The following is a 27,848-nucleotide window of genomic DNA, read 5'->3' as shown; positions in this document are numbered from 1 at the left end:
ACAAGGTTTTCCAAAATAAATCAATTCAAGTTATGGAAAAAAATGCCAACATGGCACTGCCATATTTATTATTGAAGTCACAAAGTGCATATATTTTTTTTAACATGCCTCAAAACAGCAGCTTGGAATTTGGGACATGCTCTCCCTGAGAGAGCATGAGGAGGTTGAGGTGGGGGTGTATATTGTAGCATCCCGGAAGAGTTAGTGCTGCAAGGGGTTCTGGGTATTTGTTCTGTTGTGTTTATGTTGTGTTACGGTGCGGATGTTCTCCCGAAATGTGTTTGTCATTCTTGTTAGGTGTGGGTTCACAGTGTGGCGCATATTTGTAACAGTGTTAAAGTTGTTTATACCGCCACCCTCGGTGTGACCTGTATGGCTGTTGACCAAGTATGTCTTGCATTCACTTGTGTGTGTGAAAAAACGTAGATATTATGTGACTGGGCCGGCACGCAAAGGCGGTGCCTTTAAGGCACCCCCCAATATTGTTGTCTGGGTGGAAATCGGGAGAAATTCGGGAGAATGGTTGCCCCGGGAGATTTTCGGGAGGGGCACTGAAATTCGGGACTCTCCCGGGAAAATGGGGAGGGTTGGCAAGTATGACTGGGAGACGCAACAACTGCTCTGTACTTCTCCCTACGTCCGTGTACCACTCCGTACAGCGGCGTTTTAAAAAGTCATACATTTAACTTTTTGAAACCGATACCGATAATTTCCGATATTACATTTTAAAGCATTTATCGGCCGATAAAATGTGTGCTTGCGGACTGTATCCCTGCAGACTGTATTGATCTATATTGATATAGAATGTATATATTGTGTTTTTTATGTTGATTTCATAAAAAAAACAAAAAAAAAACTTTTTTTTTTTTTTTTTTTTTAAATTCTTGCCGGCCGCGGCCCGGTGGTTGGGGACCACTGCATTAAACAATGTAACAAGGTTTTCCAAAATAAATCAATTCAAGTTATGGAAAAAAATGCCAATATGGCACTGCCATATTTATTATTGAAGTCACAAAGTGCATATATTTTTTTTAACATGCCTCAAAACAGCAGCTTGGAATTTGGGACATGCTCTCCCTGAGAGAGCATGAGGAGGTTGAGGTGGGGGTGTATATTGTAGCATCCCGGCAGTCCGATATTATCGGACATCTATAATGACAACCTTATTAGAAATGTCTTTATTTATTTACTTGTATCTATTTGATATTATTTACGTATTTGTGGAAGTGAACAAACAAACGTGTTTGCAACTGCCGCGGAACTGAAAAAGGGTTCAATCAATTCGGCTTCTTCCTACTCCTTTTCGGACATGTAACGAGCAACATGTTTTCCAACTATGCATGGTCCAAATAAACTAACACCACGACCAGAACATGTTCAACCTCATAGTGAGCATCCATCCAAGTCCTTTTCATTGACCACATTTATAACGAACGATTCCTACTTTTATCATGTCTGGGACTACTTTGGACAATTTGAAAATGTGCCATTTGTATTGTGGTCGACTTGAAATGCAGCTACTGCCATCTTGTGGCATTAGTACAAACTACACCAGTATGCATATTTAGTAGGAGTTAATCCTGTTCCTTGTAGTCACTTCTTCCAATGTGTGAATGTTTAGTCTGATTTCATGTAGGAGTTAATCCTGTTCCTTGTCTCCACCGTCAGTTTGACCGATGTAGTCACTTCTTCCAAATGAAGAACATCTCCTTCTGCGGCTGCCATCCAAAGAACAACTGGTACTCCACCTACCTTCTGCCCTCAGGTGGACTTGCTCTGACATTGTTCTCCATCTGTTCCCCTTCAGCTACTTTGGCTTCATCACCAAGCACCCCATGCTGAGCAGGTTCGCTTGCCACGTCTTCGTGTCCCAGGAGTCCATGAGACCTGTAGCAGAGAGTGTTGGGTGAGTCCTGCACGCCACAAGACTTATTCCAGCAGTGAGCTAAAAGTTACAATAAGTATTTGAGCAGTGCAAGCCAATGTGCTGTTTTTACACAAGTTATAGTGTTGGTCACATGACTAAATAAAGTAAAAACAATACTATAATAGTATTGGTCACATGACTAAATAACGTAAAAACAATACTATAATAGTATTGGTCACATGGTTAAATAAAGTAAAAACAATACTATAATAGTATTGGTCACATGGTTGAATAAAGTAAAAACATCAATACTATAATAGTATTGGTCACACGACTAAAAGTAAAAACAATACTATAATAGTATTGGTCACATGACTAAATAAATTTAAAAAAATACTATAATAGTATTGGTCACATGGTTAAATAAAATAAAAACATCGATACTATAATAGTATTGGCCACTAGATCAGTATCGTGGCCGCTGATTGGTGACTATATTGGATTAAATTGGTGACTATATTGGATTAAATTGGTGACTATTTTGGATTCAATTGGTGACTACTTTGGATTAAATTGGTGTCTATTTTGGATTAAATTGGTGACTATATTGGATTAAATTGTTTACTATATTGGATTAAATTGGTGACTATATTGGATTAAATTGTTGACTATTTGGGATTAAATTGGTGACTATATTGGATTAAATTGGTGACTATATTGGATTAAACTGGTGACTATTTTGGATTAAATTGGTGACTATATTGGATTAAATTGGTGTCTATATTGGATTAAATTGTTGACTATTTGGGATTAAATTGGTGGCTATTTTGGATTAAATTGGTGACTATTTTGGATTAAATTGGTGACTGTATTGGATTAAATTGGTGACTATTTTGGATTCAATTGGTGACTATATTGGATTAAAGTGGTGACTACTTTGGATTAAATTGGTGGCTATTTTGGATTAAATTGGTGACTATATTGTATTAAACTGGTGACTATATTGGATTAAATTGGTGACTATATTGGATTAAATTGTTGACTATATTGGATTAAATTGGTGACTATATTGGATTAAATTGGTGACTATATTGGATTAAATTGGTGACTATGTTGGATTAAATTGGTGACTATTTTGGATTAAATTGGTGACTGTATTGGATTAAATTGGTGACTGTCTTGGATTAAACTGGTGACTATTTTGGATTAAATTGGTGACTATATCGGATTAAATTGGTGTCTATATTGGATTAAATTGGTGTCTATATTGGATTAAATTGGTGACTATTTTGGATTAAATTGGTGACAATTTTGGATTAAATTGGTGACTATATTGGATTAAATTGGTGACTACCTGTATATTGGATTAAAACTGGTGACTATTTTGGATTAAATTGGTGACTATTTTGGATTAAATTGGTGACTATATTGGATTAAATTGGTGTCTATATTGGATTAAATTGGTGACTATTTTGGATTAAATTGGTGACTATTTTGGATTAAATTGGTGACTATTTTGGATTAAATTGGTGACTATTTTGGATTAAATTGGTGACTATTTTGGATTAAATAGGTGACTGTATTGGATTAAATTGGTGACTATATTGGATTAATTTGGTGACTATTTTGGATTAAATTGATGACTATATTGGATTCAATTGGTGACTATTTTGGATTAAATTGGTGACTATTTTGGATTAAATTGGTGACTATTTTGGATTAAATTTGTGACTGTATTGGATTAAATTGGTGACAATATTGGATTAAATTGGTGACTATATTGGATTAAATTGGTGACTATTTTGGATTAAATTGGTGACTATATCGGATTAAATTGGTGACTATTTTGGATTAAATTGGTGACTATTTTGGATTAAATTGGTGACTATTTTGGATTAAATTTGTGACTGTATTGGATTAAATTGGTGACTATTTTGGATTAAATTGGTGACTGTATTGGATTAAATTGGTGACTATATTGGATTAAATTGGTGACTGTATTGGATTAAATTGGTGACTGTATTGGATTAAATTGGTGACTGTATTGGATTAAATTGGTGACTATTTTGGATTAAATTGGAGACTATATTGGATTAAATTGGTGACTATATTGGATTAAATTGGTGACTATTTTGGATTAAATTGGTGACTATATTGGATTAAATTGGTGACTATTTTGGATTAAATTTGTGACTGTATTGGATTAAATTGGTGACTATTTTGGATTAAATTGGTGACTGTATTGGATTAAATTGGTGACTATATTGGATTAAATTGGTGACTGTATTGGATTAAATTGGTGACTGTATTGGATTAAATTGGTGACTGTATTGGATTAAATTGGTGACTATTTTGGATTAAATTGGTGACTATATTGGATTAAATTGGTGACTATATTGGATTAAATTGGTGACTATTTTGGATTAAATTGGTGACTATATTGGATTAAATTGGTGACTATTTTGGATTAAATTGGTGACTGTTTTGGATTAAATTGGTGACTATTTTGGATTAAATTTGTGACTATTTTGGACTAAAAGAGTGTCTAGGTGACCAAGGGTGTTTTTCATGTCTAGAGGACTCTCACCATGTCGAAAAACATATTTAGAAGGTCATGAATATTGTAATAATACACTGCTGATAGCAACAGGAAATAAATTCTGGTCATGTCTTTCTGTAGACGGGCCTTCCAGGAATACTACCAGGAACACCTGGAGTACGCCTGCCCCACTGAGGACATCTACCTGGAGTAAGGACGCCATGCCTCGCATGCACCTGGCCACCAGAGGGCGCTGCAAACGGGTGTGCTCTCCATTCTCCTTCTGTCCCTCCGAGACTGGACAATTCACAGAATGTCCATCTCAGTGGACACTCTCATCTTTCTTTAGACCTTCTTGTTTTCTAGGAGCACCTGTTTCATTTCTCCTGACCTCCTACTGATGACTGATAGCGGGGATGCATGGTCAGACCTAACAAGTGTTGGGCTGCTGGGTGATGGTGTAGATAGTGTAGAAGTAGGAATCACAGCAGCTGCTGCTTTACTTGGTCTACTTCATGGCGACAGGACGCTCCAATAACTCTACCTTACAATGTTCCAGTCACACTAAAAAGAAAAAATTTGATTGATTTGTTTTAGTAACCATGAATGCCAAAATTCCCACTCTTTAGAATGCAGCACTTCCTGTGTCTTTAAATATGAATGAGGTAATATTATTAAATATTTGTGTAAATCACCTTCTGTTAGGATTATTATCACTTTATTCTCCTAAAATTATGACGTTCTTTCCTTTTTTCTCGGCAAATTACACAACACAACCGGCTGTTTTTCTTGAAGAAAATGTTACGAATGCACTTTCATAATATTATCACGTTATTCTCAAAAGGTTTCCTTTTTTTCTTTGAAAAAAAATCTCACTTTAACCTCGTAATATTATATACTTAACTTAAACTATTATGGTAGTAGTCCCTTTTTCTTGTAAAATAATTTTTTACTTTTCTAAATATCTAAATATTTCAACTTTATTGACAGAAAATCTTGATTTTATTCTCCAATCTTGGTAATGTATTTTTTTCCTAGACACTTTTTTTCCCATACCATTACACTTTTATTCTTCTATTTAATTTTTGTTGTTGTTTTGGTAAATTATAGCTTTATTTCTTGTGAAAATATGACGTTACTCTTTTACTATTACGACTTTCCCTACAAAAAAAATACTATATATACATATATATATATATGTATGTATGTATATATATATATTTATTTATTTTATTTTATTTATTTACTTTTCTACCAAAATGAAAAGGAAACTATATTCTCCGAAGATCACAATTCATTGGACGACATTTTTCTTATTATTTTTTTTCACAGATTTACATTTTTTTGTTATTTTCTCTCGAAATAACACCTAATTATTGAGACATTTTGACTTATTGTTGTTATATTTGTGTTAAATTACACATTAGCAAAAAATTTTAATTTATTTTCTATAGTGAAATTCTGACTTTAGTGTCATAGTATGAGGAATGTACGCTCTTAATATTACTGTATAACCTATATTCCTCAAATTAAATACTTCTATTTTTGTCTTTATTATTGCAGTATAATCAACATATTATTTTCTTGAATCTTTAAATACTATGACATATTTGTTAAAAACCATTCTGGTTATGACCTTATGACTTTATTCTCCTCAAATTTCGAGGTTATACTTTTTGTCTCTTCAAATGACAGTTTGTTATTCTTACAACACGACCAACTTGTTCTTTGACTTTTACCTGGTAAAATTAATACTTTCAACACATGACATTGTTAATGAATAGAATAGAAAATACTTTATTGATCCCTGGGGGAAATTCAGCAATGTGCTTTCATAATATTACCATGTTATTTATTTTTGTATAATTGGTCAAATAATTCTTGGAATAATACAAAACTATTCTGGTCATAGGTTTTTTTTTTTCTTGATGACTTTGTAATATTCTCAAAAATCTTTCAACTTTGAGGAAAAATCTCAATTTTATTTTCCTATTGTGTCAATGTTATTTTTCTTACCCAAGAAACAATTATTTTTATCATATTATCACACTTTTATTCTTGTATTTACCGTATTTTTCGGACTACAAGTCGCAGTTTTTTTTCATAGTTTGGCCGGGGGTGCGACTTATACTCAGGAGCGACTTATGTGTGAAATTATTAACACATTAGCGTAAAATATCAAATAATGTTATTTAGCTCATTCACGTAAGAGACTAGACGTATAACATTTCATGGGATTTAGCGATTAGGAGTGACAGATTGTTTGGTAAACGTATAGCATGTTCTATATGTTATAGTTATTTGAATGACTCTTACCATAATATGTTACGTTAACATACCAGTTGGTTATTTATGCCTCATATAACGTACACTTATTCAGCCTGTTGTTCACTATTCTTTATTTATTTTAAATTGCCTTTCAAATGTCTATTCTTGGTGTTGGGTTTTATCAAATAAATTTCCCCAAAAAATGCGACTTATACTCCAGTGCGACTTATATGCTTTTTTCCTTCTTTATTATGAATTTTCGGCCGGTGCGACTTATACTCCGGAGCGACTTATACTCCGAAAAATACGGACATTTTTTTATTGTTATTTAGTTTGTAAACGATGGCTTTTTTTCCCCCGGTGAAAATACTTTTTATTATTACCACTTTCCTTACAAATAATATAGAACTTTATTTGCAGATTACAATTTATTTGTACAAATTTACTCTCAAACTATTACGCATTTATTTCTAATTTTGTAATATTACAACTTTATCAATTTTCCTCTCATAATCCTCGTTATTTGACAACTTGGCCCCCAAATGTAAAATCTTTATTGTCAGAACATTTGGAGGACTTCTTTCTCATGAGACAAGATCTTTTCCCCACATATTTATTTAAACCCTTTTTTAAACGTATTTTTCTCTAGAAAAAAATACAACTTAATTGAAACTTTGTCTTGTTATTAGAGATGTCCGAAAATATCGGCCTGCCGATATTATCGGCCGATATATGCGTTAAAATGTAATATCGGAAATTATCGGTATCGGTTTTCTTATTATCGGTATCGGTTTTTTTTTATTTAATTTTTTTATTTAATTTAATTAAATCAACATAAAAAACACAAGATACACTTACAATTAGTGCACCAACCCAAAAAACCTCCCTCCCCCATTTACACTCATTCACACAAAAGGGTTGTTTCTTTCTGTTATTAATATTCTGGTTCCTACATTATATATCAATATATATCAATACAGTCTGCAAGGGATACAGTCCGTAAGCACACATGATTGTGCGTGCTGCTGCTCCACTAATAGTACTAACCTTTAACAGTTAATTTTACTCATTTTCATTCATTACTAGTTTCTATGTAACTGTTTTTATATTGTTGTACTTTCTTTTTTATTCAAGAAAATGTTTTTAATTTATTTATCTTATTTTACTAATTTTTAAAAAAGTACCTTATCTTCACCATACCTGGTTGTCCAAATTAGGCATAATAATGTGTTAATTCCACGACTGCATATATCGGTTGATATCGGTATCGGTAATTAAAGAGTTGGACAATATCGGAATATCGGATATCGGCAAAAAGCCATTATCGGACATCCCTACTTGTTATATTTGTGTTCAATTATGAGAAATGTCTTCTCTCAATTATTATTTCAATACGATCAGTAGTTTTTCTTTCCGGTGTGACACGGACACTTTGAAAATAGGAGTGAGGAGCTTTATGACGACTTGTCATGTTTGTGCTGGTGAAAAGCCATATTCCTATTCACACGCCAACCACTGTTTTGACTTCTTGGCGGTGAAGCCGCAGGTTTAGATTGGATTTGAAGTGCTTCTTTCCTGCTTGTAGTGTGGCCAAGGTCGTTTGCATACAGCGTACGTACAGTAAGAAGAGTATTTAACCCACACAGCCCTCAGGTGTGCAGAAGTACTCATGTATATACACATTAGACACTCCCAAGTAGTGCAGTTTTCTTCTGTCTGTTATTCAACTACCCATTATGGCATTGATTGGGAAAGAAAAGGAAAGATATCCAACCCCAAAAGAAGAAACTCCATTCATGTGTATGTAATATGCAATAATTTCATTTGGCTGTCTTATTATCTCATTTATTGGGCGAGCAGAGACGCTTCAGCATTTCTAAGACACGATTAGTTGGCTGTGGCCAAATGCTGCCGAGGCCTCGCTCCATGTAGGATTCATGAGGAAGTTTGTTATGAACATTAGTGTCTACTTCTAGAGGAACACAGTACACCATCTTGTCCACTTCACATCAAAACAACCTGCTTTGTCATGAATTTGGTCTTCAAATAAAATATATGCTTGATGTCCAAAATCTTTGATTGTGGTCTTCATTCTCATTTGACTATTTTTTTCTCAATGATGGACGCTTTTGACCTCCCTCCCTCCTCAACGACACCTGGAGTCGAACTTTTGCTTGCATGCAGATCGGCCTCAGTCTGTGAACATTACATCATCACACCCAAGACAATGGGCACATAAACACACACACCCCCTCCCCCACCCCATGCTTTCACCACCGCTTGTTTCCCCTCGGAGTGATGGTCGGCTGGCAGCGCTTCATAGCAGCAGTCGACCTCCAGGGCCCCAACTCCCCCACCCTCTGTTTCAAGTTGTCGTGATTATATGTAACATGTTTATGTGTGCATTGCATGGAGGTTTTTTCCCACTCCAGACTAGGCCCCCTTAGGAGCCCAGTCTAGATTGTATTTTTTTACTCATCTTCTTCCCCAGCGTTTGACCTTTTTCTTATCTTTTACGGGGCGCCTTTGGCGACCCATCAGCGTTCCTGTTCTGTAACCCTGTACACTGTTTGTTTGTCTAATCTTGAACGGGTTTGTGCTGAAAACATAGTTTCGTTGTACTTGTGCAATGACAATAAAGACCTATCCTATCCTATTTTTTCTTACAAAACAAGTACTTTTTTAAAAAAATATTAAATTTGTGTGATATTAAAATACTTTATTTGCGTCAAATTACGACTAACATCACACTGTAGCGGGCAGCACGGTGGAAGAGGGGTTAGTGCGTGTGCCTCACAATACGAAGGTCCTGGGTTCGATCCCGGGCTCGGGATCTTTCTGTGTGGAGTTTGCATGTTCTCCCCGTGACTGCGTGGGTTCCCTCCGGGTACTCCGGCTTCCTCCCACCTCCAAAGACATGCACCTGGGGATAGGCCCCTCCCACCTCCAAAGACATGCACCTGGGGATAGGCCCCTCCCACCTCCAAAGACATGCACCTGGGGATAGCTTGATTGGCAACACTAAATGGGCCCTAGTGTGTGAATGTTGTCTATCTGTGTTGGCCCTGCGATGAAGTGGCGACTTGTCCAGGGTGTACCCCGCCTTCCGCCTGATTGCAGCACCCCCCGTGACCCCGAAAGGGACAAGCGGTAGAAAATGGATGGATGGATCACACTGTAGCTTTATTTGGTAAAACGACAACATTATAATCACATTTTTCTATTAAGCAGGGATGTGAAAGTGGTTTTGATTGAGGGCCACATGGCAGTTATGGCTGCCATCAACAACCATTTTTGTTTGTTTACATGCTTTTTTTTAATTTCTCTTTGCTATTTGGGCTTATTGGACCCTAATTAGAATAAAAACTAAGAATCATCTTTTGATATGATGTACTTAGTCCATAAGTACACAAACGTGTACTTCATGTTTAGTGACATGCTAATTGTTATTTTTACACTTTTTTTTATCCCAAATTCCATTGTATGTTATACTCTTCTGACACCACCAGATGGCAGTATAAGTGTCCACATAAGAGGCCATAAGACCCCAATTCAGTAGTGTACACAATTTTGGAAATAAGAGCTAAAAGGTGCTGTCCACGCATGTGGCCACTAAGCCTTTAGAGGTGTAGGAATTAGATGTCATTTTCAACTACATACATTGTTTTAAGTGGACGGTCCATTTTCCATCTGTAAAATATAACGGTTTTTCATTTTTTTTACAACATTTTACGGTAAATGGAAAACAGTAGCACTGTTTTTTGGGGTTTTTTTGGGGGAAAAAGCTGGCAGATTAGTTGCCAGAATTGTTGTGTTGAATTGAAATTGGTTTTTACAACATGATATTGTTCATGGAAAAACTGTAAAAGTTCTTTTTTTTTATTCTGGCAACTTAGCTGCCATTTTTTCTACAGTAAAAACTAGAGGTGTAACGGTACGTGTATTTGTATTGAACCGTTTCGGTACGGGGGTTCCGGTTCGGTTCGGAGGTGTACTGAACGAGTTTCCACACAGACATATTAAGAAGCGTAACGCACGTTGTGTAAACAATGCACACCGAGGCACAACACACGGCATGCTAGCAGCTAACGGGCTAGGATAGACTGACCATACGTCCTCTTTTCACCGGACATGTCCTCTTTTGCGGAGCTGTCAGGGCGGAGTTTCTTAAATGCCTCAAATGTCCGGCATTTTGAGTTAGGGTTGCGTGTATTTTCAATGTACGTTCAGGGTTAAGAAGGGGTTAAAAACAAAACAAATTGTGCACGCAGCAGCATTGGTGAGGGAGGGGCAGAGACAGAGAGAGAGAGTTATGATAAACGCGCATGCGTCGCCAGGCTCTGCTTTTTATCCATAGATTTATCAGATTTAATTTTTTATTATCTATAGCAGGGGTGTCAAAAGTGTGCCATTTGCGGCCCACAGCTAATGTTTTAAAGGCCCACGGCACATTCTAAAAATACTATTAAAATAAACAAAAACATAACAAAAGTGAAATAAAAAAGCTTAAAGGTTAAATGTAATTTATAAAAAGTTGCAATGTTGACTAATAAAACAAAGCTGTTTTTTTTCTTTCAAACTGTCATTGCTCAAAACATAATATTGAATTAAAATCAATGTTATTATGAATTATTGACCTATCCAAGGTTCCCATTACTTCACATCAAATATTCCACTAAGAAAAATATTTTTGGTGGAAGATTTTGCAACTTTGGTAAATAAATAACCCAAAAATGTATATTTTGTTGTTTTCTTACTGTACCGAAAATGAACCGAACCGTGACCTCTAAACCGAGGTACGTACCGAACCGAAATTTTTGTGTACCGTTACACCCCTAGTAAAAACAAATCTTTCCATTTACAGTAATACACCGTTAAAAACAACCGTAGATTTCACACTCAAAAACTGGCAGCTAAGTCAATAGAATTTGAAGTAGTTTTTAATTTACAGTAATATGCTATAAAGAACAACGTCACATATATTGTCATTTTTATTCATTTGATGGGTAGTTTGCTGTAAAGTGAAGTATTTTTATTTAGACAAAAACATGTTTGGAAAGTACGATAATATACTGTAATATTTGTTGCAATATTGGATACTATTAAAGTTTAAAAGGTATGTAATTTCAAGCAGTACATACACTACCGTTCAAAAGTTTGGGGTCACCCAAACAATTTTGTGGAATAGCCTTCATTTCTAAGAACAAGAATAGACTGTCGAGTTTCAGATGAAAGTTCTCTTTTTCTGGCCATTTTGAGCGTTTAATTGACCCCACAAATGTGATGCTCCAGAAACTCAATCTGCTCAAAGGAAGGTCAGTTTTGTAGCTTCTGTAACGAGCTAAACTGCTTTCAGATGTGTGAACATGATTGCACAAGGGTTTTCTAATCATCAATTAGCCTTCTGAGCCAATGAGCAAACACATTGTACCATTAGAACACTGGAGTGATAGTTGCTGGAAATGGGCCTCTATACACCTATGTAGATATTGCACCAAAAATCAGACATTTGCAGCTAGAATAGTCATTTACCACATTAGCAATGTATAGAGTGTATTTCTTTAAAGTTAAGACTAGTTTAAAGTTATCTTCATTGAAAAGTACAGTGCTTTTCCTTCAAAAATAAGGACATTTCAATGTGACCCCAAACTTTTGAACGGTAGTGTATATTTTTTTATGTCAAAATGAAAAAAGTCCGTTACATTTAGTGAGAAAATATGAAGTACTTTATTGACACATATCATTTCCAGGGGTTTGCGGGCCAGATAAAATGAAGTGGCACCCGGGCCTTGACTTTGACACCTGTGGTGTAAAATGACGACATTAGTGTCACATTACCTTTTTAACTTAACGACTTTATAATAAATACTTAAAATGTATTACTCATAAATTATTTTACTCTCATAAAACTACAAGTTCATTCATGTAATTTGATTTTATTGAATCGACAACTTTTATTTTGAACAGGTTAGTAAAAATAAAAATGACATACAATTAGAGAGCAAACAACTTGATAAAAATACACACGTGGTTGCACAAATGCTTTGTAATTGCAATTCACTTCCTTCTTGTCGTATTACTTCTCAACTTTAAAATGAGATTTGTGTCATATCTGAACTTTATTCATGTACAATTACAAATGATTATTTATTAACTTTACAAGCTGCTTACTTTTGACATGAAATGAGGATATATGGCTTAACTCCCCTAATATTGCCTTTTTGTAACCTTATTTTTCTCCCTTTGGAAATGTAATATTCTGCTGAAATTAGGACTTTTGGCCGTGCCCTTCCTTCTCCTTTCTGCAAGTTACTGTGTGAGCAAAGAGATCCTACCTGCATTGATGTCAGCAGTGGCAGCAGCTGGGTTTGGGACTGCACTGTGGATTACAACAAGGCTCCAGCTGGGGGTCACTTCCCTTGGAGGTCTGACTCTCCCCAAACGACATGGAGCCTTCAAACTCTTCCTTGACTCTCTTCATCCTCTCCAGCAGCTCCTGCATGTCCGGCTGGCCGTCCAGCGGGAGAGGGTACCGCTCAGACGGGTCGGCGTCCAAATGGAAGATAAGCGGGGGGTCGTGATGCTTCCGCAAGACGAATGTTGAACACTCTTTGTCTGGGGTGGTGGTGCTGTGGATGGAGCCTGGACAACAATGACACATGTGACATGTGGAACATCTAGGCTGGACATCTTACCTTGTGTGTAGAAGTGAGCCTTGTACTTCCCCAGGCGAAGAGCAAACAGGCCACATTCTTCACTAGGATCAGTGGGGTAGAACATCATGCTCTCCCTTTTGCTCTGCCAACACAGCACAACCACATCAAGCCTTAATACTCACTACATTTATTTTATTTTATATATTTTATACGTTTTCTGTCTTGCCTCTGGTGAGGGCGGTCGTATTTTTTTCTCCTCCCGTCTTTTCCTTGCTTGCTCTCTTTTGTCTTGTGTTCTGCCTTGTTTGTTGAATTTATTAATAATATATGTAAAACCAGTGTTTAAGTTCACCTTGGAATTCAACAGTGAGGTGCACTTCCTCCTTTAGACAGCACGAGGCAGCATTGCCTAGTTTACAGTAATGTCCATGATAGCAGGGCACAACAAGGAGTTCCTTTCAAGTAGACTTTAAGCTAGTTCAGTGACGATCGCAAACGTTTTCATCTGCTCGAATCTCATGCCAAACAAAGTATCATCGGTATGTATTGTTGAGTAGTATGCTAATATTTGATTGAGTTGTATTATTTGTTGGTTGTGATGTAATTTGGGACGTTTTATGGCCAAAAGTCAGTCATGCTAATTTTCGGAATTCATACAGTGAAGTGAATGTTAGCATAGTAAGCTAGTTTGCTATAAAGCACTTATATTACATATTTTGTGGCATTTATTTGTCCATTTAAGTTCAATACACTGCATAATGCACGTTTTATCGTAATGGGATTGTGTGTGTGTAATAAGGCTGTGTGTGCATGTCTGTAATGTAAGCATCCTTTCTGCTTGTATGCTTTCAGTTTTACCCTTTTTAGGGTCAATAAACCTGTGGACAAGAAGACGTTTTTCAGAGTGTTTGATGAAGAAAAGGTGTTAGGGTAAAGTCAAGATATTTCTACATATCGAGGGCGGCACAGTCTTGTCTAAACTTTTTTCAAAGCCTCTTTCTTTGCGCTGTCCTCCAAATCCAAACATCAGACATGGAAATGATCAGCTGGACTCTCGACGCAAATGACAAAATCTTTTCGACGAGGAAAAGAGGTTCTGGGGAGCCTGGCTGCCCTGATGGAACCACTGCTGCGTGAGAGATTCCTGGGACAAATGGAGAATCATGTGCCACTCAGTCCTTTCCATCGAGGACGTGGAAGACATCTACCTATTTGGAACCGTGATCGCGGGGCACCTCCTGATTGGGCTGGGCATTGCTCTGGTGTATCGTCAAATTCTAAGACGATGGCAGCCACTCAAGGAGCCCGAAGGCTGTTCGTCGCAATGGAAGGTTTGGGCCGGGCTGTGGGATCACAGACTGGGGCGATTTCTGAACTGAATCGCAAGATGGATCACATCATGGAGAAACTTGCTGAAAAGGAAAAATTGGGTATGAGAGCCAACATGGATGAATAGAACAGACAAGCCATTGTAATGTCTGCTCGAGGAAAAACAAAAATCCTTAGCTACAATTTGACTCCCTCGAATGGCCTTGAGGACAAGAACAGGCTGTTCTGTAATCATCCTCTGAGGCCTTTTAAAGGATGGACGATTTTCAATCAATCAATCAATGTTTATTTATATAGCCCTAAATCACAAGTGTCTCAAAGGGCTGTACAAGCCACAACGACATCCTCGGTACCACATACGGGCAAGGAAAACTCACCCCAGTGGGACGTCAATGTGAATGACTATGAGAAACCTTGGAGAGGACCTCATATGTGGGTAACCCCCCCCCCCCTCTAGGGGAGACCGAAAGCAATGGATGTCGAGTGGGTCTGACATAATATTGTAAAAGTCCAGTCCACAGCGGATCCAACACATCAGCAAAAGTCCAGTCCATAGTGGGGCCAGCAGGATTTTGACCTCCCTCCCTCCTCAACGACACCTGGAAGTCGAACTTTGCTTGCATTGCATGCAGAACGGCCCTGGGCCTATGAACACAACACCACTACACCCAAAGACAATGGGCATATACACAAACAAACTCCCCACACCTTCACCACCGCTTGATTCCCCTTCGCTTTTTAGCAGCAGGCCGGCTTCCAGGGCCCCAACTCCCCCCCCACCTCTGTTGCGAGTTGTTATGATTATATGTAACATGTTTATGTTTGCTATGGCAAAGTAGGTTTTTTCCCTTGGACTCAGTCTGGACCCCCTCCCGAGGGTGTAGCCTTTGACTGATATTTTTTTTACTCTTCCCCCCTTTCCCAATATCACCCTTTTACCACCTTTTTTAAGGAGCGCCGTAAGTGGCTGATCCGTTGGCGGTCCCGTCTTGTTGTCTCCCTGTAAACGTATGTCTGCTCTTAGTGGGACTGTGCCGAAAATGAAATGTCAGTTCTTATGTGTCTTGTACATGTTAAAGAATGGACAATAATAAAGCATCTTGAATCTTGAAAGAGGAGTTGGAAAGTCACCTGACTTAGCAAGAAAGTGGCCAAGTTGGCAACACTGCTCTGTGGATGATTGAATAAAGTAGTCTTGCAGAGTGTGACTTTTTTCCACACAATTTTAACTTTGTGTTATAATGTTCAGATTTTAATGACAACTATGGTTTTGTTCATATAACAGGACATCTCCATTCCCGTGAAATTACTTTTTTTTAAATAAAATTATTACTCCCTCCCCTAATATTTCTACCTTTTTTCAACCACTCTGATATTATAATATTTGACTCTCACACAATACAAATATTTATTGTCTACCACTTATTTTGTTGTGAAATGGCAATGCTTCTTTGTACCTTTCCGTGGTTGAAAAGGATGTCGGCCATGTCGACACCATCGAGCACCACAGGGGGCACTCTAGCTCCAGCGAGCCCGGCGATGGTGGGCAGGATGTCCAGAGTGCTGGCCAGCTCCTGGGTCACACCTAGCAGCACAACAATCATTACACACAAATACAGGGTTTCACCTAAACTGATAACCTGTGGCGTTGGGGGCGTGGTCACCATGATTTAAGAGTAATTTGTTATATGATTTCTTTAAAAAGGCTTAAAAAATGTATACATACATTTAAAACAAATCTGTTATTAGTATTAACATGTTTTTTTTATCATTTTGCCATATTTTCAATTATTGCTGCTTTTTGTACAATGTACTTTGTTGAGATATTTTCAAGTGTTTACAGACTTTTAATGACTTTTTTAATTAAAAACAACTAGCAACAAATGTAGCATCTTCTTCTGGTGTTATTATAAAATGTACTCATGTTCAGAGACTCTTAACTTCTAACCCTCCATGTCTCCGACTAAACAGGCTAGCTGTAGCGATCATGACGTCACACTTGCTTGGCGCTGTTGCTCTAGTTTCACTTTCTCTTCTTTAAAGTCACCACTGTCCTCTTAATGTTTGCACAATTTGTAGATGACTGTCCGCAGGTATATCTGCAATATATATATAACAGGGGTCATCAACCTTTTTGAAAGCAAGAGCTACTTCTTGGGTACTGATTAATGCGAAGGGCTACCAGTTTGATACACACTTAAATAAATTGCCAGAAATAGCCAATTTGCTCAATTTACCTTTAACTCTATGTTATTATTAATAATTAATGATATTTACACTTAATTGAATGGTTTAAAAGAGGAGAAAACACAAAAAAATGACAATTACATTTTGAAACATAGTCTATCTTCAATTTCGACTTTTTAAAATTCAAAATTCAACCGAAAAAAAGAAGAGAAAAACTAGCTAATTCAAATCTTTTTGAAAAAATTAAAAAAAATAATTTATGGAACATCATTAATAATTTTTCCTGATTAAGATTAATTTTAGAATTTTGATGACATGTTTTAAATAGGTTAAAATCCAATCTGCACTTTGTTAGAATATATAACAAATTGGACCAAGCTATATTTCTAACAAAGACAAATCATTAATTCTTCTAGATTTTCCAGAACAAAAATTTTTCAAAGAAATTCAAAAGACTGTGAAATAAGATTTAAATTTGATTCTACATATTTTCTAGATTTGCCAGAATAATTTTTTTTGAATTTTAATCATAATAAGTTTGAAAAAATATTTCACAAATATTCTTCGTCGAAAAAACAGAAGCTAAAATGAAGAATTAAATTAAAATTGATTTATTATTCTTTACAATAAAAAATAAATTTACTTGAACATTGGTTTAAATTGTCAGGAAAGAAGAGGAAGGAATTTAAAAGGTAAAAAGGTATATGTGTTTAAAAATCCTAAAATCATTTTTAAGGTTGTATTTTTTCTCTAAAATTGTCTTTCTGAAAGTTATAAGAAGCAAAGTAAAAAAATGAATGAATTTATTTAAACAAGTGAAAACCAAGTCTTTAAAATATTTTCTTGGATTTTCAAATTCTATTTGAGTTTTGTCTCTCTTAGAATTAAAAATGTCGAGCAAAGCGAGACCAGCTTGCTAGTAAATAAATAACATTTTAAAAAATAGAGGCAGCTCACTGGTAAGTGCTGCTATTTGAGCTATTTTTAGAACAGGCCAGCGGGCTACTCATCTGGTCCTTACGGGCTACCTGGTGCCCGCGGGCACCGCGTTGGTGACCCCTGATATATAACAATTACATCCACATCACAGACATGCTGACAACGCTCCAGACAATGCCGTGTGTTTTGTTTACATCCTGTTTCGGCAATGCGATTTTTGGTGATTCAAGTCTTTTTTCGGTGGTCGAGTTTTGGGTACATGACTTGTCAATAGTGCACAAATAATAGGCTATATATATATCAATACATACCGTATTTTTTGAAGTATAAGTCGCTCCGGAGTATAAGTCGCACCGGCTGAAAATGCATAATAAAGAAGGAAAAAAACATAAATAAGTCGCACTGGAGTATAAGTCGCATTTTTTGGGGAAATGTATTTGATAAAACCCAACACCAAGAATAGACATTTGAAAGGCAATTTAAAAGAAATAAAGAATAGTGAACAACAGGCTGAATAAGTGTACGTTATATGAGGCATAAATAACCAACTGAGAACGTGCCTGGTATGTTAACGTAACATATTATGGTAAGAGTCATTCAAATAACTATAACATATAGAACATGCTATACGTTTACCAAACTGTCACTCCTAATCGCTAAATTTGATGAAATCTTATACGTCTAGTCTCTTACGTGAATGAGCTAAATAATATTATTTGATATTTTACGGTAATGTGTTAATAATTTCACACATAAGTCGCTCCTGAGTATAAGTCGCACCCCCGGCCAAACTATGAAAAAAAACTGCGACTTATAGTCCGAAAAATACGGTACTGTAACGACCAGCTAATGTTAATGTTTTATGTTGGTGTGGTTTGGATTGGATGTCAGTTTTTCCCATGTTTGCAAACACACAGTCTGCGCCTAAAAAGTGATTGGCGGAGAATGAGGAAGTGTTGTTGTGTGTCCGGGGGAAGATAAGACTCACGGAGACAAAAGTGTTTGCACGGGAGGTAAAACCTGTTTGAATTGTGCTGTTTGTTATCATAATAGAATAGAATAGAATAGAAAGTACTTTATTGATCCCTGGGGGAAATTCAGCACCACAGTTCGCTCACAATAGACAAGAATAATAATTAATAATATAATATATTATATATATAATATATAAATAACATAAATATATTCTACATATACTCTACATTTAAGTGCAGTCAAGAAGGAACATATGCATTAAACAGTCTGATGGCTGTCGGTATGAAAGACCTGCTTCAATAAGATTGGTAATACAAGTTAAAAATAGCGTTGGACTTTGTGTTATTTCTTCTGGGAGCTACAACATATTATATTACTTTAATTATTTTTTCAAGTAAAAAAACAACCTTATTTTCAAGGTGTGGCGGTAATCTAAATGCCGTGGCAGCGCGCCACATTCAACTACATTAAGGGGAAACCCTGAAATATGTATTCTGTCACTTGTTTTATACAACCTGGTCCCTACACACCGGAGCTCTTGTAAAAAGAGCTCAGCAGTGCATGCACTATAGAGAGCCTGCTGACCAACAGCATCTCTGTCTGGACTGGAGCCTGCAATGCCTCAGACTGGAAGTCTCTCCAGAGAGTGGTGAGGACGGCGGAAAAGATCATCAGGACTCCTCTTCCTCCTATCGAGGAAATCGCAAAAAGCCGCTGCCTGACCAGGGCTCAGAAAATCTGCAAAGACTCCTCCCACCCCCACCAAGGACTGTTTTCACTGCTGGACTCTAGGAAGAGGTTCCGCAGCCTCCGAAGCAGAACCTCCAGGTTCTGTAACAGCTCCTTCCCTCAAGCCGTAAGACTCTTGAACGCATCATAATAAACCCCTCAACTCCCCCCAAAATGGATTAACTCGCTGGAATAAAAAAGACAATATAACATACATCCATAAACGTGGACACATGTGAAAAAGTGCAATATATTTATCTGTACAGTAATCTATTTATTTATTTATTTATCCATCCATCCATTTTCTACCGCTTATTCCCTTCGGGGTTGCGGGGGGCGCTGGAGCCTATCTCAACTATATATATATTTATATATTATTCATATATATTTATTTATTTATACATGCACCTTATTGCTTTTTTATCCTGCACTACCATGAGCTTATGTAACGAAATTGCGTTCTTATCTGTGCTGTAAAGTTCAAATTTGAATGACAATAAAAAGGAAGTCTCAGTCTAAGTTTTATGAGGGATGTGAGCACCCTTTGAAAAAAAGAGGGACTAGTAAGCTAGCTAGATGGTTAGCTAAGTAGTGCGCTTCTTTGGTTATAGTCCGAACATTTGTTTAATTGGTTTAACAAGCTGGCTAGTTAGCTAACCATCTCGCTGGCTTACTTGTTGTCGCCTCCGTTCGTTATCAAAGCCACAACGTTGACGGCCGTCTACTTTGCCGCTAATCTTCTTAGCTTGTCCTGCAACTCAGTACAGCCAGTACTTGCGGCTGAGGAGACCATTTATTTTGTTCAGATTGTATTTTTATTGATATTAAATTAAAAAAATGTGGAAATTATATTTTGACGCAAAAATAATGTTTAAAAAGGCGGACTTCCGCGCCTTTGCGGATATGTCACATGCCTGTGTCTACATTAGCATTTTTGGCACGTAAATCTGGGTATTGTTCAATGTTTACCCTATTTTTCGGACTATAAGTCGCAGTTTTTTTTTCATAGTTTGGCCGGGGGTGCAACTTATACTCAGGAGCGACTTATGACTGAAATTTTTAACACATTACCGTAAAATATCAACTAATATTATTTAGCTCATTCACGTAAGAGACTAGACGTATAAGATTTCATGGGATTTAGCGATTAGGAGTGACAGATTGTTTGGTAAACGTATAGCATGTTCTATATGTTATACAGGTAGTTATTTGAATGACTCTTACCATAATATGTTACGTTAACATACCAGGCACGTTCTCAGTTGGTTATTTATGCCTCATATAACGTACACTTATTCAGCCTGTTGTTCACTATTCTTTATTTATTTTAAATTGCCTTTCAAATGTCTATTCTTGGTGTTGGCTTTTATCAAATAAATTTCCCCAAAAAATGCGACTTATATATGTTTTTTTCCTTCTTTATTATGCATTTTCGGCCGGTGCGACTTATACTCCGAAAAATACGGTACATACAATGATATACATGTTTGTCTCAATTTTAATATCAACTTGCCAAGGTACTGGAGGTGGAAATTAGCCATTGGCTATAATCTCACATGTTTACAAGTCAAATGCTCCCTAATATGTATTGTCCTCTTTAAATAAAGTACATCTAAATGTACAGTACAGGCCAAACGTGTGGACACACCTTCTCATTCAATGTTTCTTCAAAATAGCCACCCTTGAAGCTCATGGAGAGAATGCCAAGAGTGTGCAAAAGAGTAATCAGAGCAAAGGGTGGCTATTTTGAAGAAACTAGAATATAAAACATGTGTTCAGTTATTTCACCTTTTTTTTTGTTAAGTACATAACTCCACATGTGTTCATTCATAGTTTTGATGTGACTATCTACAATGTAAATAGTCATGAAAATAAGGAAAATACATTGAAGGTGTGTCCAAACTTTTGGCCTGTACCGTATTTAATTACAGTGTGTATTTGCAGCACACCTGGCGTGATCATGCCGGGCCAATAGGCGATGGCTGGCTCTCTCATGCCGCCCTCATACGTGGTGCCTTTGCCGCATCTCAGAGTCCCCGCGTTACCTCCGCGGGCCATGCGAAATAATGAAGGCCTGTAGAGGAGAAAAGTAAAGTTGCACTTAAATCACAGCATCAGTTCTTAGCTGAGAACAGCCAGGTCCAGAAGTACACACCCCAGAAGTAGTGAAGTTGTCACGTTGTGTAAATGGTAAATAAAAAGAGAATACAATGATTTGCAAACCTTTTTCAACTTATATTCAATTGAATAGACTGCAAAGACAAGATATTTCATGTTCACATTGAGAAACGTTGTTATTTTTTGCAAATATTAGCTCATTTGGAATTTGATGCCATGCAACATGTTTCAAAAAAGCTGGCACAAGTGGCAAAAAAGATTTAGAAGGTTGAGGAATGCTCATCCAAGACTTATTTGGAACATCCCACAGGTGAACAGGCTAATTGGGAACAGGTGGGTGCCATGATTGGGTATAAAAGCAGCTTCCATGAAATGCTCAGTCGTTCACGAACAAGGACGGGGCGAGGGTCACCACTTTGTCAACAAATGCCTGAGCAAATTGTTTAAGAACAACATTTCTCAACCAGCTATTGCAAGGAATTTAGGGATTTCCCCATCTACGCTCCGTAATACCATCAAAAGGTTCAGAGAATCTTGAGAAATCACTGCACGTAAGCCGTGATATTACGCACCTTGGATCCCTCAGGCGGTACCGCATCAAAAAGCCACATCGGTGTGTAAAGGATATCACCACATGGGCTCAGGAACACTTTAGACAGGCTAACCTCCTCCAACCTCCGAGGACAAAGCTACTGACAATGGGAGACCAGGCTTTTTGATCCGCCGCTCCCAGTCTGTGGAACGCTCTCCCTGACCACCTGAGGGCACCACAGACTGTGGATGCTTTTAAAACAGGCTTAAAAGCCCTTCTTTTTAAAAAAGCCTTTTCTTAGATATATGCATACTAGTTATAGCTATTTGGCTATTCTAGTTTTTATTTTTATTTATTTCTTTATTATCTTTTTTTTTTTTTTTTAATACACTGCAGCACTTTGAGATGGTTTACTCAATATAAAGTGCTTTTTACAAATAAAATCTATTATTATTGTTATTAGAAAACCACTGTCAGTAACTACAGTTGGTCACTACATCTGTGAGTGCAAGTTAAAACTCTACTTTACAAAGCCAAAGCCATTTATCAACAACACCCAGAAATGCTTCACTGGGCCCGAGCTCATCTAAGGTGGACTGATGCAAAGTGGAAAAGTGTTCGGACGAGTCCACATTTCAAACTTTCAACTTTGCAGTTGATGGAAGCAGATCAGAATCATATCCATATTTAAGTGTTACTTCTTTCTAAACTCCTATAGTCATATTTTCATCAGCTAATGTCTCGTGTGGTACAAAGTGCTTGCATTCGAGTGTCCTTGAGTAGAGAGGCAGAGTGCTGTCTTTGTTGAGACTGCCATTACATTCCTGAGATAAGGAGCACAGCTAGACTGGGGAAACAGCATGTGGGGGGGACAGGGGAAGGAGGAAGTAGACAGGAGTTCCGGGGTTTTGGTAGACCGATCTGGACCGGGCTGGGGAACGCTGGTGTGCTAGATTGGTCTCACGGTTGTCCTCTAAGCTTGGAGAATAAACCACAAAATACCAATTACTGCCTGTTGATTGAATATAAACATCAGCTTATGTGCCATAAAAAGAATCTGGGAGAGACTAGCAATTTGAATTCCCCATTGGAGGAATGCTGGTCAACGCAACACAGTCTAATTGAATATAAGTTGAAAAGGATTTGCAAATCATTCTATTCTGTTTTTATTTACCATTTACACAACGTGACAACTTCACTGCTTTTGGGGTTTTGTATTTGGACAGTGACACTATTTCCTGTCCTTTCACTTTTGAGCCCTTGAAAATGGGAGGCATGAAATGGTCCTAATTCCTAAAAGGTGACAGCCATATTTCTGATATATATGAATGCACACATTAGTAATCATTCCTGTGAAAAGCAGCACACCCGTTGTCCGAGGTGAAGAAGACCAGGGTGTTGTTGATCACGCCGGTCTTCTCCAATGTAGCCAGCAGGTTTCCCACAGTGTTGTCAAACTCCAGCAGAGCGTCTCCAAATGGACCCCTTGAAGTCTTCCCAGCAGCCCCCGGGCCTGCATACTGGGGGTAATGGGTGTGCTGGTGCAGGAGAGAAGAACCAATGGTAAGATAAAACAAACTATTGGTGGTTCATAGTAATGGTCAACGTTGCCCACATGGGAAGGGTAGTAGAGGAAGAAAGGTTGGTCCTTTTCGGCCGCTGCGGCGATGAAAGCGGTGGAGAAGTCACTGTAAGCCCGTTCCAGATCCAGGAAGTTAACGGGCTGTTGCTTGATGACCTCGTCGTGCATCAGCGGGACCGCCACCGTGTCGACGTCGCACAATCCGAAGCACTTGACATCCGGCGGAAAGCATGACAGGTTGTGACATGGACCCTGGAAGAAGAAAAGCAGACGGTCAAAGCAGCGCAGTGAATGAAGCAGTTCATCTCCAGGATGCACGGACCATGTCGTGGGAGTACGGAATCCCCAGGTACTCGTCAAAGCCCTGCCTGGTCGGAAGGAACCTTCCATTGGCCCCCACGCCCAGGTGCCATTTCCCTACCACGGCTGTGGCGTAGCCAAGAGGTTTCAGCACCTCGGCGATGGTGGTCTCGTTCAATGGAAGACCACCGATTGAGCCAGGATACAGGACCCCGGGGTAGATCCCTGAGCGGGTCTGGTAGCGGCCTGTCAATAGTGATGCCCTGGAAAGACAACTAAATCAACCTTTCCACTTTCAAGTAGATGAGGTCAGAATAATATATGTATACAAGTTAGTGGTTTTTTTGATTGATTGATTGAAACTTGTATTAGTAGACTGCACAGTACAGTACATATTCCATACAATTGACCACTAAATAGTAACACCCGAATAAGTTTTTCAACTTGTTTAAGTCGGGGTCCACGTTAATCAATTCATGGTACAAATATACACTAACATCATAATACAGTCATCACACAAGTTAATCATCAGAGTATTTACATTGAATTATTTACATTATTTACAATCCTGGGGGTGGGATGTGGAGGGTGTTGGGACAGGGGTTAGGTTGGGTTGCTATCAGCATACTTCAGTCATCAACAATTATATAATCTGAGAAATGGACATTGCAACAGTGTAGGTCTGACTTGGTAGGATATGTACAACAAGCGGTGACCATAGTGAGCTCAGAAAGCATAAGAACAAGTATATACATTTGATTATTTACAATCCGGGGAGGTGGGATGTGGTGGGGGCAGGGGGTTAGGCTAGGGTTGTAGTTGCCTGGAGTTGTTCTTTTAGAGTGGTTTTGAAGGAGGATAGAGATGCACTTTCTTTTACACCTGTTGGGAGTGCATTCCATATGGATGTGTCATAGAAGGAGAATGAGTTAAGACCTTTGTTAGATCGGAATCTGGGTTTGACGTGGTTTGTGGAGCTCACCCTGGTGTTGTGGTTATGGCGGTCATTTACGTTCTGGAAGTAGTTTGACATGTACTTCGGTATCAGGGAGGTGTAGCGGATTTTATAGACAAGGCTCAGTGCAAGTTGTTTTACTCTGTCTTCCACCCCGAGTCAGCCCACTTTGGAGAAGTGGGTAGGAGTGAGGTGTGATCTGGGGTGGAGGTCTAGAAGTAACATGACTAGCTTGTTCGGGGATGTTTGGAGTCTTGATTTGAAGGTGCATGCGTAGTCGAAAAAGGGTTGAATGAGAGTTCCTCCTAGAATCTTCATGGTGCTTTTGTTGATCAGAGAGGAGATTCTGTAGAGAAATCTTGTTCGTTGGTTGACCTTTTTGATGACCTTGGTTGCTATTTTATCACAGGAAAGATTAGCCTCTAGAATGGAACCTAGGTAGGTGACCTCATCTTTCCTGGTGATAACAATGTCACCCACTTTTATAGTGAAGTCACTGACTTTCTTAAGGTTGATTAGGGACCCAAATAGGATGGATTCCGTTTTACCTAAGTGTATGGATAGCTTAACTGAACTGCCCAGCCTATACCAAACTACTACTGGTACTTTGACTTTAAAAACTCGATTGGTCACATCTAGTCTTAAACTTACTTTGGTCACATCTAGTCTTAGACTTAGTTTGGTCACATCTAGTCTTAGACTTAGTTTGGTCAGATCTAGTCTTAGACTTAAATTGGTCAGATCTAGTATTAGACTAAGATTGGTCACATCTAGTCTTAGAATTAGTTTGGTCACATCTAGTCTTAGACTTAGATTGGTCAGATCTAGTCTTAGACTTAGTTTGGTCACATCTATTCTTAGACTTAGTTTGGTCACATCTAGTCATAGACTTAGATTGTTACATCTAATCATAGACTTAGATTGGTCAGATCTAGAATTAGACTTAGATTGGTCAGATCTAGTCATAGACTTAGATTGGTCACATCTAGTCTTAGACTTAGATTGGTCAGATCCAGTCTTACACTTAAATTGGTCAGATCTAGTCATATACTTAGATTGGTCAGATCTGGTATTAGACTTAGATTGGTCAGATCTAGTCTTAGACTTAGTTTGGTCACATCTATTCTTAAACTTAGATTGGTCATATCTAGTCTTAGACTTAGATTGGTCAAATCTAGTGTTAGGCTTAAATTGGTCACATCTAGTCTTAGAATTAGTTTGGTCACATCTAGTCTTAGACTTAGATTGGTCAGATCTAGTCAAAGACTTAGATTGGTCAGATCTAGTATTAGACTTAGATTGGTCAGATCTAGTATTAGACTTAGATTGGTCAGATCTAGTATTAGACTTAGATTGGTCACATCTAGTCTTGGACTTAGTTTGGTCATATCTAGTCTTCAACTTAGATTGGTCACATCTAGTCTTAGACTTAGATTGGTCAGATCTAGTCACAGACTTAAATCGGTCCCATCTAGTCTTAGATTGGTCAGATCAAGTCTTAAGACTTAGATTGGTCAGATCTAGTCTTAGACTTAGATGGGTCACATCTAGTCTTAAACTTAGCTTGGTCACATCTAGTCTTATAGACTTAGATTGGTCACATCTAGATCTGACTGTACTATAATATTACTTTGATTTAAAAAATCGAGCATTATAAATGTAAATGAGGTAACCAAATGAGAGGGAGTAGGTTATACACAACATAGTCACCTGGACGGGCTACAGACAGGACTGGTGCTGTAGAAGTCCGTAAAGCGGAGCCCCCTCGCCGCCAGTCGGTCCAGGTTGGGGGTCAAAGAGCTAGGATGTCCGTAACACCCCAGGTCGCCAAAACCCAAATCATCGGCGAAAATGAGCACAAAGTTGGGCGGCGAAGCAGCGTAGTTGCATACAAATAAAGAACATAGAAAGCAAAAGTGGGCAACATCCATGGCGCTCTCACACTCTAAGTGCGCTCTCGCCGGTCAAACACCGAAATAAACAAGCTGCTTTTCTTCTTCGTGTGTTAGGCGGCTGGCCATTCAGCTTCATGGCGCATTTGCGCCCCCTTCGTGTGTTAGGCGGGTGGCCATCCAGCTTCATGGCGCATTAGCGCCCCCTGCTGCTGGCGGAGACTGTAGTTCACAAGCTCGAAATCCTTACCCATTTCACCATTTACTATATATATATATATATATATATATATATATCGAAATCCTTACCCATTTCACCATTTACTATATATATATATATATATATATATATATATATATATATATATATATATATATATATATATATATATATATATATATATATATATATATATATATATATATATATATATATTTAAGGGTACGCAGCATGGAGCGCTACTGCCTACTGGCGCTGACGAGACGCGGGGCCGCCATCTTGGAGTGGTGATCTGCTCCACTCAGTGCAATTCATTTGGCAGGGGCAATGAACTGTCAGCGCATTTAATTAATCTTACCTCACTGAATACCACTGATTTTCACGCGCTTTTTTTTGTCATACGTGTAGCTATGACAAAAGGACACATGTTTTATTATTCATAGTTTGCTAAACAGTAATATAATATTATTATATGCTATAAGTCAGTGTTTTTCAACCACTAGTGCGCCGTGAGATAGTCTGGTGTGCCGTGGGAGCTTACGTAATTTAACCTATTTGGGTTAAAAATATTTTTTGCAAACCAGTAATAAAGTGCTGTGTTGAGTGTCGGTGCTGTCTAGAGCTGGGCAGAGCAACCGTGTAATACTCTTCCATATTAGTAGGTGGGAGCAGGTAGCTAATTAATTGGTAAACGTCATATCTAATGCTTAAACCAAAAATAAACAAAAGGCGAGTGCCCCTAAAAACCCTAACCAAATAA

General features: G+C 37.9%; 2 protein-coding genes across 3 annotated transcripts in view; one reads left to right on the top strand and one right to left on the bottom strand.

The window, feature by feature from the left end:
* LOC133646084 (C-Jun-amino-terminal kinase-interacting protein 2-like) overlaps positions 1-5,111 on the top strand; it is a 46,525-nt gene extending 41,414 nt beyond the window's left edge. The window contains exons 12-14 of the mRNA XM_062041080.1: positions 1,669-1,739; positions 1,808-1,906; positions 4,548-5,111. Coding sequence (XP_061897064.1) covers positions 1,669-1,739; positions 1,808-1,906; positions 4,548-4,620 — 243 coding nt within the window. The 3' untranslated portion in view covers positions 4,621-5,111. The remainder of the gene's footprint in view (positions 1-1,668; positions 1,740-1,807; positions 1,907-4,547) is intronic.
* Positions 24-26,908, bottom strand: LOC133646056 (arylsulfatase A-like). Of its 2 annotated transcripts, XM_062041032.1 has the most exons (9): positions 26,687-26,908; positions 24,044-24,284; positions 23,755-23,973; positions 23,508-23,677; positions 21,439-21,563; positions 16,117-16,244; positions 13,370-13,472; positions 13,010-13,316; positions 24-1,887 (listed from the first exon to the last, which is right to left on the bottom strand). In XM_062041032.1, the coding sequence occupies exons 1-8, from the start codon at positions 26,905-26,907 to the stop codon at positions 13,021-13,023; spliced, it is 1,503 nt and encodes a 500-aa protein (XP_061897016.1). In that variant the 5' UTR covers position 26,908; the 3' UTR covers positions 24-1,887; positions 13,010-13,020. The 2 variants fall into 2 exon arrangements, with proteins under 2 accessions (XP_061897016.1, XP_061897017.1); XM_062041033.1 differs by lacking the exon at positions 24-1,887 and having other exon boundaries at positions 13,015-13,303.
* Between the last annotated feature and the right edge of the window lie 940 nt (positions 26,909-27,848).

The sequence above is a fragment of the Entelurus aequoreus genome, linkage group LG03, assembly GCF_033978785.1.
Source record: "Entelurus aequoreus isolate RoL-2023_Sb linkage group LG03, RoL_Eaeq_v1.1, whole genome shotgun sequence".
Lineage (NCBI taxonomy): Eukaryota > Metazoa > Chordata > Actinopteri > Syngnathiformes > Syngnathidae > Entelurus > Entelurus aequoreus.
This window is presented reverse-complemented; position numbering and strand designations above follow the sequence as displayed.